Source organism: Mastacembelus armatus, chromosome 17 (assembly GCF_900324485.2).
Source record: "Mastacembelus armatus chromosome 17, fMasArm1.2, whole genome shotgun sequence".
In the NCBI taxonomy this organism is placed as follows: domain Eukaryota; kingdom Metazoa; phylum Chordata; class Actinopteri; order Synbranchiformes; family Mastacembelidae; genus Mastacembelus; species Mastacembelus armatus.
The window spans coordinates 17216413-17229428 of NC_046649.1; the positions used below are offsets into that span (position 1 = coordinate 17216413).

Consider the following 13016-nt stretch of genomic DNA (forward strand, 5'->3'; position numbering starts at 1 on the left):
CAGTGGATTGATGTTGACTCCACTGAGCACAGTTAAAAAATAAATAAATAAAAACAATAAGAAATAAGAAACATGGAAATAATGAAGAATGTATTATAGATTATTGTGTAAAAATATGTTGAGCTATTTCTCCTTAGTTATTGTGAATTACATGTGTATTTTTAGAAGAAACTATATATTCATTATGTGTTTTTATATACAGTTTCCTCCTTACTTGGTTACATGTGTATTTTGTATATTTGTAATGTTTCTACATATAACTTTATGTTAATTCTTAGTTTTGGCTGTGGGCCCAGTGAAGCCTATGTGAATTGTTGGTCCAGAGCTGAATTTCTTGCTGTGCTGCAATCCCTCCTTCATTTTTGATTCACCTTAAATTGCCTGCTCTTGGCCGGACTTCTGTTTTCTCAGTAAAATATAAGAAATGTGCCAATACTCCGACACTGACTAATGGACAGGGAAATATTTACGGATGTAATTTCAGGGTATTGCATGTTAAATAATACAGGTGGGGGAACATAAACGCTAGTAAAGACAATATTACATTGTTTGTGGAAGACTAATGTCTTCTACCTGGTCATTTTTACTAGGGTAGAACTACAGCAAACCTGCCAGCATTGTTTTTGACCCTGGCTGCTAGTCACTGCAGTGTGGAAATAAATTTGGTGTGCCTGCATCATACCTCTGCTGCAGACCTGTAGCTGAAAGCTAGTCTGTATTTGTGCCTGAGAGGGCCTGCAGTAATGCCCCACTGTATACCTGTACTGCATAATACATGATATTTGGTACTATTGGCAACAAAATACTCATGCCATTGCTATTTGTATGCCAAGTAAACACCCATATAAATAATTTCTCATTTGCTTCAAATAGTCCATTTGATAAAGCTTTCTCTATGAGTACACCCTCCAGGGCAGGTGAATTGTGTGGCAAACAGCAGGTGGCTATTAAACATCAGATGATGGCAGGGTTAATGGAGATGTAAATAGTTGGGGTGAGGGCAGTGAGTGAAAAGGAAACTGACCCCTCAGGTTGTTGTAGAAAGTTCTTCATGGTCTTAACTTGCTGGAAGTGGCAGGACATATCAGTGGCAAGCACCATCTCCACCACCAGTGCTCGCAGCTCTCTGGATGAAAACAAGAGGAAAGAAAAGCGAGAGGAACATAAGCCATGTACTGTTTAATAAACTGTCAAACTTGCAGGTAAAAAAGCGACTTCTTTCGGAAGTCATTGAAGTAAATGAAGGCAGCCAACCCAGTTTTTGAGAGCTATTTATAATATTTGCTTTGACAAGTCCCAGCTTATGCCATGAGAAATCGGATTGCAGTTGTCTCCGTTAATGTAATATCACACATAAGAGTTCCATTTAGTACAAAGCTGTTAGACCTTGAGATGATCCAACTTTTCTGATTTTGACTCTGCTAAGCCCAGTTGTAAATCTTGGGGAAGAAAGGTTTCCTATGGGTGATATGCACATTGTGTGACTGCTCTGCTCAACATGCTTGGTCTCTATCTCTTCTCTATTACATCTGAGTTTCATATCCTTTTGCTGTTGCAGCTCTTTCATCTGACTCGCTTTCTCTTATTGTGTCTGCTGTGTCTGACCTCCAGTCATCTTTCGAGAGGTTGTAGAGGATGTTCATCTCATCGTCGTCCTGCAGTAGGCGGTAGGCTGCGCTGACGTGGTGACTCTCCAACACCGAGCGGTCATTATAAAGAATGGCTGTGTCTGACCTGTCAGTCAGAAAGAAAAGGCATCTCATCAGTGCTATACACTGATATGTGTCACTGAATAAAGATCATGAGGTTTTGAGATGCCAATGACCTCTGCTTTGCTCAAATTGCATATTCCTGCTGCAGTCCAGCAACTTGCAGGCTAAACCTCAGGTGTAGGAAAATACATGCACTCTTTTGACAGAAAGACTATTTTGCGTTGCTTATACATCAGGAACTGGAAGACTGGCCTTTGAACTAAATGTGAGAATAATTCATGTTTTTTTGTTTAATGTTAAGGAGGTCTGCTATGCAAGGAAATGCTCTGGAGGGGTAAAAGGAAACAAAGAGCAAAATAACAAGAAAAATGGGTAAAAGCCAAACCAGAGTTTATTATTTTTATATTTACCCACTACTATACCCAAAAAATATACTGTGTAAAGCAAGACAAATTTGTTAAAATAAGAGCTGAAATAATCTGTGAAGTTTCCCCCTCTGAAATGTACCTTAGATAAAATAATACCTTTTTTAAGAAGTCAAGGTTTTTCAATTTAAATGTTATGGAAAGTTATATGTTTTGAAAAAAAGGCAGTGTTTAACAAAATTAACTCTGCTAATAATAACGAAAATTACAATAATCAGTGTATTCTCTCCGACTTACATTATCATCAATAATAACACCAAACATCTCATAGAGCAAACTGACTTTTTTTCTAAATTGTGGATTTTGATGTTATTTTTGATTCCCGTCCTCCCCCAGTGTTATTACTGCACTGCAGGCGATCTTGTAGCCCCCTTGCTGTAGATGAAAACATTGATCAGGTGAGGCAGTGGCATGCATTTTTGATTTTATGATCCATTACCTTGTCTGAATGTGGAAGTTATTTGTGGTCCCTGTGTGCTCGTAGTCATGCACCGCTGCTGCAAAGATCAGGGCAAATATCTCCAGCTCAGTCAGCCAATGCTGGAGGAAAAGGAAGAGGAGAAGAGTCAGGAACAGGGGGGATGTGAGGAAGCAAGAGAAGGTAAAGATTAGGAGCGGGAGGAGGATAGCAATAAAAGTATGTATAAGAGGGAATGGTGTTGAGAAAAATATGCAGCATGATGGAAAAGACAGGAACAATGACAGGAAGGAAGGAAGGGAAAGTAAGGAACACGAGAGGAAAGAATGGACAGAAATTAGAGAAGAGAAATGAGAAGCCAGTGAATGGAAAAGGGGAATTGCAGTGAACGGTGCATCATGTCATAAAGATGCAGAGGAGATAAGTGATATAAAGGACATAGACAGAAGTATTTGGCATGAGGAATACATTACCGTCAAGGATGGAAAGAAACAAATGGAGAGGAGGTGATAAAGGAAAGGTCAGAAAAGCAAAAAGGAAACTGTAAATAAGACAAGCTCCATTGAAAATCACAACTGTCACTTCTCTCTGTAACACTCTTTCCTTCTTCTCTCTCATCTTTTCAGTCTGGTTTGTCACTGTTACCAAATATAAATGAAAAAGTCATGCTCTCTTAATGTTATTATGATTTAATGCTGTCACAAGGTGAGACTACACATCATGCTTTCCTATTTCAGTTTTTTAGGTCAAGTTTAAACCTTGTCAGATGCAATTCAAGACTACAGCAAACAAGAGGCTGATGTGAAAGTAATGACACACTGTTAACAGTTTTACATTTTAGGAAATACGCTGAGGCTGTCGATAATGCTTGATTAATTATTGACTAATCTGTCTATAAAATGTAAGAAATAGTGAAAATTAAAAATTATAAAAATTATACATTTCACACAGTCCAAGGTAACATCTTCAAATGTCATATTTTGTCTGAACAGAAGTTCAGTTTACTATCATGTATAATCAAGAAAAGAATAAAATTATAAACCAAATTATTACATGCAAAAAACTATGAAAGATAAAAATACAGAATCCAAAACCAAAATAATATGCTTCATATTCACAGGCATTCACATTTAGTTTGTGAGTGAATGCAGCATCCAAACACCTGTGAGTTGGCATTTTCTTCTGAATAGTGCACACATCTGAGAGCATTCATGTACACAGGGATTTAGCTCAGGAAGCCCAGGCATTACTGGTGACTAATCAACAGTAGGGGATGGGGGAGTGATTAAGAACCAGGGAGGGAGGTCCAAGATGCCTGATCCATCCCTCTGTATATTTTCTCATGGTTCTGCTTTATGAATGACCTGTTGATTGTTGATTTAATGGAGTCTAGAGGGCCTGTAAAATGATAAATGCTGTTCTTCTGTTCTCCCAGGAGCCTGTGGTTCCAGCAGTAATGTGGTTTATTCCACAAGGTACGGCCCAAAGAAACACAACATGTCGACAGCTGTCACAGCCACCTTATTAAGGTGATTAAATAAAAACACTGGAAGTGGGGGCGGCTGGTTGGTGGGGGATTTTGAACTCAGCTTTAGAGAGGCGAGCCGTTTTTTTGGAATGAATGTAGCATTAGAAATAACCTAAAGTCACTCCACTGGGAAGTAGTGAAATATAGGTCACCAGATAGAAAAAGAACAAAAGCACTAGAGTGATTTTATCCAAATGAATGAAATACTGTATGCAGAGTAGACATGAGTCAAGGGTTATGGCATAAGAATAAAGAGCTTACAACATTACAACAATAAGACCGTTAATCTGTCACATTTTGACATATTTTTAAAAACGTGGGCTGATGTTCTTAAACCTGAAAGAACCCTGAACAACAGTCGGATTACAGGGTGATTTTACTTGTATACTGCACGAAAGCATAGTTAATTGATAAAAACAAACCACATTTAGAAGCTGCAGTTAGGTTGGAGTATATTAGCTGACAAAGACACCATTTAGTGAATTCTGGTCGAATGTCACATACATCCACTGTGTATAGAGGAGAGGTAAAAACAAACAATTTGTTCATCTGGTAAGTGCCCAGTAGTTGTTGATGACATGATATAATGTGCCCTCGCTATACTCACCACCATGCCGGTCTTGAGTATCAAGTAGTGTACAGTTTGTGTGACATCGGCAGCATGCATCAGGTTGTGGTAGGGGTTTTTATGTTTGCTGTATCCGACTTCCAGGGCCTCCACAAATGACACCACTGCAGAAATAGGGATCTGATGGCAGACGAAACAGCAGCGAATGAGTGTGAGCTAAAAACACTGCAGACAATTATAAAGTTCTATAAGTAATCTGGTGATTTAAATGATGAGCACATCTGAAATTGATGTTTTAAAATCATGGCTCGTGAATCATTTACACTACTGCAGGGTCCGATTACATATTCATGTAGGCTTCATTGGCTTCACTGTCATTTACTCTCAGCTGCTGTCATTTGAAGTGGCGTGTCCTCAGCTATCAGACGCCGATGAAAATGAGCTTCACCAGTATCCGAGATGAAGTATGTGGAGCCGTCCCTCATAATGTGGTCATTTTTGAAATACAGCAAGATTACCTAACTCCTATGAGAGTGCACTCTATCAAATCAGACATGATGAACATTCTTATGTGTACTGAATAGTCTTAGTTTCTCTTTTTTTTTGTGTGATAAACAAAAGTAGAGCAGTGACCATGATATGTTGTGTCGTTGTAACTTTACCTTGAAACGACTAATGAGGTCGTATCTTGTGAGTAACTCATAGAATATAAATTTAAGTGCGTGGTCCCCGCTGGCCTCGTTTAGAGCGAACACATCAAATGACCACTTGTCAACATTCTGTGTGAAGAAGAAAACCAAACAATGGCATGATTCAACCCTACTTAAAATCATTTTCAGTTTCTGGATAGATATTTTATCCAATATTTCCTGATAGATCTTTCTATTCTGCATGTTTACTACAAATAAAATTGTGTCCTGCCTTTGAGTGAAGTTTTGTTTCAGAATTTCTGCAAATCAGTTTCTTGTAAATAATTTATAGTTCGTTTTCTTGAGGTTTGTACGTGTGTATCAGTGTATTCAGAAAGTTGCTAGTTGTTAAAATCTTATTTCTGCCTGGATGTGTGTGCACATGTTAATACCTTAAGCACAGATATGACAGTAGGGGGGTAGCTGAGTCCCACCATATTGGAGGTACGTCGGTACATCCTGTTTGGATGAGATAAAAACATCAAATAAAGCATGCCGCTGAGTGTAAACGCCAAAGGTTACCACACAGCCCCAAATACCAACCAGGAAGGTTCCACAACAAAACTGTGTTGAAAAGGTTGAGCACAAAAAAATCCAACAGCATCTGCAAGTCTGCTTTTTTTTACATGCAAAAGCTTTAAAGCTTTGTCAAAAATGAGGGATTGAATATAGATTAGTTTAATCATAAAATGCAAAACAAGCTGTGTAATTCCCCATGAGATTAAGTGGAATCATTACCATCATTTTGGAAGGTTGCAAAATTTGTATGTATCTTAAAACATCTCAAAAATGTTGTGGAATACAAAAAAACGATGCTGTGATTTCAAAAGCAGTAAGGTGCAACCGTTTCCATAAAATAAAATAAATAAAGTATGAAGATGGCCATTTTGGTAAAATGGCCCAAATTTCCAAATTGAAAATGTTGGACACCTCACGCTTCATGTTTTGCACCACATTTTTCCATCTTTCCATTTTCATCCTATTTCTCCCTCTTTTCCATTTTTCTTCATCATAAATGTCTGAAAAACACTCTGCCCTCTGTAAAAACAGATTAAGAAAGCTTATATTTCACATGTTTGAGGCTTATTGATTTGAACAAATGCATGTTGCATGTTGGTGTGTGATAAAGCAAAGCAGGGAGCAGTTTGTAACTCTCTAAGTGATTGTGCTTAGCCAGGCTTGCCAAGGCTGTGATGATGTATAGTCGACTTAGGTGAGAGAGTCACTGTGCATGAGGAGGATCCACACATATTTTAATTATTTTCCCAATCTTAGCCACTGCCACCACTGTTCATTTATTTCAGTACACTCACTAATTTAAATAGATTTATGTAAGACACATGCATTGCTTTACCAATCGACTATAACCTAAGAGAATTTACACAGTGCAATAAAGGTAAAGTGGATAATATATTTGTTGGAATAATAGATATGGAAGCTAGTTTGCATCTCTCATCTTTATTCCTTTAAATCTCATTTCTCCTTTTTTTGAAAAATGATTTGATTATGTCGAGATTTTTAAAAAAACCTACTGTCCATAATTTATAAAGGCCAAACTAAATATTTTCATAGAATTGTTTGTAGTCATTCTGGGCTACACCAGATTGGGTTGACGAATGATAGATCGGCAACTTCTGAAAAAAGAAAAAAGTGACAGTCTGTATAAATAAAGATCAATGACTGCATGTTTTCTTATGTTATTTTAGCTGTGTTCTTGTGCATCATATACAATACTACCTCTCAACAAATATGCCAGCCTGAACTGCGTGGACGATGCTGCGAAAGCGAGGTTTCTCTTCGTTACGCCGGAGCATTAGGCCCATCTGTCTGGTGAAGGTGGACGCCAGCCAGTCCCGCACCTCTGAGGGCACTGACTCTGACTGGATGTCGCTGAGCTCATCCTCTGTGTCCACCAAACGTCTAAAACAACGGAGATAAGAGTAGTTGAAAGTAAAACATGGAAAGATACAAAGAAAGGGAAAACAGATTTCAGAGTAAAATCTATTTAAAATGTTCTCCCCGTGCTTGTGTGGGTTTATTCCAGGTACTCTGGTTTCCTCCCACAGTCCAAAACCATGCATGTCAGGTTGATTGGTGACTCTAAATTGCCCATAGGAGTGAGTGTGAGTGTGTGTGGTTGTTTGTCTTTGTGTGTGTCTCTATGTGGCCCTGTGATGGACTGGTGACCTGTCCAGGGTGTACCCCTGCCTTCCACCTGAAAGAGAGCTGGGATAGGTTCCAGCAGATCCCCGTGACCCTGGTTAAGGAATAAGTGGGTATAGAAAATGGATGGATCGATGGATCTATTTAAAATATTTATTGCAGCTCTAACTTGACAGGTGATCACACTATAATTCCAGCACTATCGATCAAACATTATCACTTCTTATGTAACATCAGAATGTCTCAGTCCTCCTGATACACTGTGATGCAGAATTCAAATCCAATTATGTGATATAATTCTCCACAGTCACCCTGTTGTGTTGACATGTACAGGGGATCAAGAGCAAAGCCTGTTGGTCTCCACCCTCTGAACCTAATACATGTTCTTATGGCAAAGCGGCAGCATTCACATCACTCTGATAATCATGGTGCTACATGGATTCTGCACTGGATAGTTGATCCTCCTCTATCCTGGAGTGTTCATGCCATTGCTGGCTCTAATCTGGCTGGATCTAGATGACAAGAGGCTTACGTAATTTCATAAGTCTGCTCATATCTCAAATTCTGGACCTGTGTTGATCTAGTGACACACACTGAAATAACCTTAACCCTAACATTAACCATACCTGAACAACAGATTACCATAACAACAATCTTTCCATTCAGTAATACCTATTCATTGCCAAAACCAAATAACTGCAATTTTGTTATTTAATAATGTGGAGCTGTTGACTGTACCTGCCAGCTGCCCACATTTTCCACATAACCATCATATTCAGTGCTGGACGTATTCCAGTAGTTTTCAGATTATTTATTAAATGAACTTGATTATTCAAGCAATTAAGGAAGTGTTTGAGGAAATGTATGTACCTAATACCTACTACAATACATACATAGTCTAGCATTTATCATAACAGTATGAGATTCAGTAGCAGAGGAGAGACGAAATGGTTAAAATGAAACAAATTACAACACAGGTCAATGGCCATACAAATGATAGTCATCCATTTTCCAAAGTCTGGCCTTCATCATTGCTGTGCCTCTGTTCTAAATGAACCATGTCAATAGTTCCACTGAAAATTTTGTTTTCTTACCTTGTCTCCTCGATGTAAACAGATTCCAGCACCGACGCTGCATACTCAAGATTTTTCTTGAGGTCAGTGAGGGAAGCCTCTCCTCTCTCCAGTTGTTTCACCAGACATCTTAATCTAAAATAGAGATCCAACAGTCATTTCACAAATGGGATTACTCCCCTGCCATTTTGACATGAAGAAGTAATTGCAACTAATATTGGATTAATATGGTCTAGATTCCAGCTGCACTAGGTAAGATCTCAATCTCAGTCACAAGGTGATGCAACAACACTGAAAAAAACATGTAAAGATTAATCAAAACACAAAATGAAAATCAGACAAGTGGGTCTTTTCAACATATTCAAATATTCTCCTTTTAAGTTTAACTGGTGCACTATGAAAAGTAGAGTTAGGCTCTGTATAACTGCATCTTCTTCATCTACTGTAGATCAACATTATGATGATTTGTCTTAATGCCTGCTGCTCTGCATTTACCAAAAACTGGTTATAATCAGGATTGTCTGGCTCTGTTTCATAGTTTTATGATGCTCTACAAGGAAACATGCACCAAATGAAACAGGATACTGTTGGGGTTTTTTTTTGCTAGTTATTTTGCTAATATTTATTGTACAAATATTTTGCTGGTTCCCTTTTCTCTGTATGGCTTATGCACTGTCCCAAGAATGCATGTTGTTACTTCTACTGTATTTATGGGGCCTTTTGTCATCTCCTGTTAAATGTTAGAAAACGTCACAGCAAAGATAAACATTTGAAAATTAGCCAGCAGGCTTGTACAGGATGATTTATAGAAATATTGATAACATGTTAATGTAATCAATAACTTTAATAATGGCTGCATCTATTGTACATGTGTCAGCTCCAGCACTGTGATGTTGTTCATGCTGTATCTCTGCTGGGATATTGAATTGAAATGAAGCCATCATTAAGGGCATTAGCTCCACCTTTGCTTCTCCTGCCATGTCCAGTCCAATTGTCTGCTGTTTGAAAGCTCTATTCATTCTAAAAATTAAAATGCAAACAGCTTTAGACAATCATACTATGTGGTTTTGACTTCATGGCCAATTCCTCTTTTTTAGATAACAGGGTCCTTGTTACTTATTGTGTCCTTTTTTCAGATTATCTTTCACATTCCAACAGTGACTCCTATAGAGAGTAATGTGCTTTTTAACATTATAGTGTTTCTGTCTGGCATGTTTTTTCTTAAGAAACTGTAAGCTTTGGGCTATGTAGTTTAAACATTCAGTAACAAAGTACTTCTACTTATAATTGCCATATTTTCCCAGTGGATTTATATAGTGTTAATGTTTACTGATGCTAGAGTATGGTATAATGAGAAGTTTTCATCATGCAAAATTAATCTTCAAGTATGTCACTGTTCATTCATAGTCATTCAGTCATTCTCTGCTTGCCTTGCCATTCCACCACCTCTACTGTGGTTTTGGATCCTGCCACTCCCTCCTGCCCTTCAGTAACCCCAACGTGCTCATGTATTCCCCATTCCCTCATTAGAGCCGCACCATATATACTGGCTCACTTCACTTGTCCCCTGCTAGTATTTTGGACATTCATCAGCTGTTGTTTCTGTTTGCCTTTTGCCAACCTCTCCCTGTCTGCTGATACTTTCAGTTTTTTAAAATATGCTGAAGCTCTCATAAAAGCCCACCAAAAATAGCACCACAGAGAAAAGCAACTTAACATCAATTTCAGCACACTGCAACCTCTTGCTGTATACTACCTGCTGCGATGCTAGAGGTCATATGCTCCTTTTCACAGTGAATGCCCACAGAGGCTACGCTTGTTGCTGAATTATTAAGTAGAAAGGTGGGAGAGTAGGTTTCAGATGCTCTCACTGATTACATTCTCTGACAGCATCTACAATTTTATAGAGAAAAGATATAAGACACATCTCACTATAAATGAATTAAGTTGGGCCAATTTATTCCCTTTAATGGCCAAAGTAGGGGTTGGAGTTTAAATGTATTGTGCATACCACAGTCTGGCATGTTTTTAAATGTTGAAAGCAGCTCAATATATCTGGCAGCTCTGTTAGGCTGTGCTTAATCACAGTGCTGCTTTCAGGTAAATACTTGCATTAGCATTACTTGCACTGGGGAAACCAAAAACACTTAACAGGAGGATGGCCCAAAACAGGAAGAACAACTCCTTAGGACCAGACTCAGCAGTGTACCTTCAAGGACATAGGACATTTCAAGGACATACGACACATGTTTGAGGACAAGGATGTACATATTTTGGACAGAGAGGTTTGAAGGAGCAGTCTGAGAAACAATCTATGTTCGAGTGGAATTAACCCTCCCTTAACAGAGCTGAGGGTCTCAGACACAACCTATCCGCCATCTATCATGATGTCATATCATCCATTACCAGGAAGATAAATAACATTTCTCAGGTCCTGCAGGGAGGACACACTGTACATTCTATTTGCGGATTAGAGCAGCCAAAAGAGTCGACCATTAGATCCCAACGTCTCCCCTCTTCTCACTTCCATCCACCTATCAAGCCTATTCAGGTTAGGTGAGAAGTGACACCAACCTGGAGGGTAACGTGAGGTCTCCAACCAAATTTTTATCAGACTGAATGAGTTGGATGAGCGGTGAAACATTTCAGCTCTGGTCCAGTTTCTTTGTCTTAGCTTCTAGATACAGTAACTTCACCTGGATGACTGAGAATCTTCACAGACATTCTTGCATTACTATGCTAACATGCTTACCACTAACACTAACATGATGATGTTTAACATTTACCATCTTTGTTTGGTGTGTTAGCATGCCAACATTTGCTAATAAGCACTAAACACAAAGTACAGCTGTGGCTGATGAAAATGTCCAAGGAAATGTTTTTTACAGTTCATCCTCTGGGGGCCATGAATCCATCCAATAGTTCAATCAAGATATTTTAATGAAAAACAAAATCATCAACCTCATGGTAATGGTACAGGAAAGGCCAGGTATCGCTAGAGTCAGTAAGATCTAAACCTCTGGGGACCATGAATGTCAACACAAAATCTTATGGCATCTGACATTTGTAGCGATATTTCAGCCAAGTTGCTGATTGACACTGACAGACCAAACATTGCCATCCCTAGAGTCAAACCAGTATGGCAAATTAAAAAAAGGACAAACATTTGATGCTGTTTCCTTTCAGGGGCTGTAACACAAAAAAGATGACCTTTCTTTATCTATGATAAAAGCTGTCTGTGTGCTGATATCTGTTGAGCTAGTGATAGCTTTTTAAAGTATCATAAGGAAGTGAATGTATGAGGGTAAGCTGCAACTCTAGAATCACTGCACATGTGATTTCGTTAGCACTAATGATGGTTATTAAGAACAGCTGTGTGCCAGTGAGCTTCCCTGCTAATACACAAGAAGAGAAAAAAATCGCCTACCTCCTTCAACAAAGCTCATGTCAGGCTATGATTCACTATACAATGATGGAGTTTTTTCTGTTGGTCATTTGCTTTGATTTCATGTCTCTGGTGCTGGCATTCTGCACTAGCTTATTAGGAGAGCACAGTTGAATGACATTAGCTCATGCATTGAACTAAATGTTTGTCTCTGAGTGTTTCTGTTAAAAGGCTTTGTCACAAGCTCATTGCTTTTGTTTGTCTAACAATAGACTAAATTGAATACCCAGTGACTTTTTGTTGTTCAGTCAAAAGACAATTTACTACATTTGGAGCAGAATGTGGGGCTTTTTAGTGAGAATTAATGCTTTTTTTTTTTTTTTACCTCTGCCAACCAAAACAAAATTGGCTCATTTCACCTACTGTCATTGTCAAGGGAGGCAACATGCTGGGTTAACAGAACAGGTCAGGCCCAAAGTAATTCCTGGGCACAGAGCCAAGTGAAAAATTCAGTTTAAGACAGAAAGATGGTAGGAGCTATCGGATCAACAGCCTTGTAATTTGCTATGGCTGAACACTTTGTGGTGAGGCACTGAAGTAATTTTCTTAATTCTTTCCATTAACAACTTCTCACTCTGGCCACAGAACAAAATGTTTTAATCTCATCAAAAACAATGTAGTTTCTGTAAGCCAAACCGGGTGGATCACATGGATCGACATTATGAAATCAATATAATCTCCTATAAATGCAGAGGATACTATAAGTAACCAAGACTGTTGGAATAAAAGTCGAACAACATAATGCAGCAATGCTATTATTTAACAAGCTGGAATTTGTAATTTTATTAATGTTTTGATAAACAACCAGGTATTTCATTTTCACACTTTAAGGTTTAAGAACTTAAAGTGCAGATACTCAAAAGCAGATACTCTTGTAGTATGACTTTGTAGGATAGCACACAAAAATGGAAATAACAGCACTAGTGACTGTAAAAACAGAAGATATTAAGTGTTTATAGAGAGTGGGGCCTGGAAAAAGATTTTGCTCTAGCTAC

General features: G+C 38.4%; 1 protein-coding gene across 1 annotated transcript in view; it reads right to left on the reverse strand.

The window, feature by feature from the left end:
* pde1cb (phosphodiesterase 1C, calmodulin-dependent b) overlaps positions 1-13016 on the reverse strand; it is a 50643-nt gene that overhangs the window by 9247 nt on the left and 28380 nt on the right. The window contains exons 3-10 of the mRNA XM_026313271.1: positions 8598-8711; positions 7078-7260; positions 5733-5799; positions 5314-5430; positions 4691-4831; positions 2577-2677; positions 1606-1734; positions 1025-1126 (exon numbers count right to left, since the gene is read on the reverse strand). Coding sequence (XP_026169056.1) covers positions 1025-1126; positions 1606-1734; positions 2577-2677; positions 4691-4831; positions 5314-5430; positions 5733-5799; positions 7078-7260; positions 8598-8711 — 954 coding nt within the window. The remainder of the gene's footprint in view (positions 1-1024; positions 1127-1605; positions 1735-2576; positions 2678-4690; positions 4832-5313; positions 5431-5732; positions 5800-7077; positions 7261-8597; positions 8712-13016) is intronic.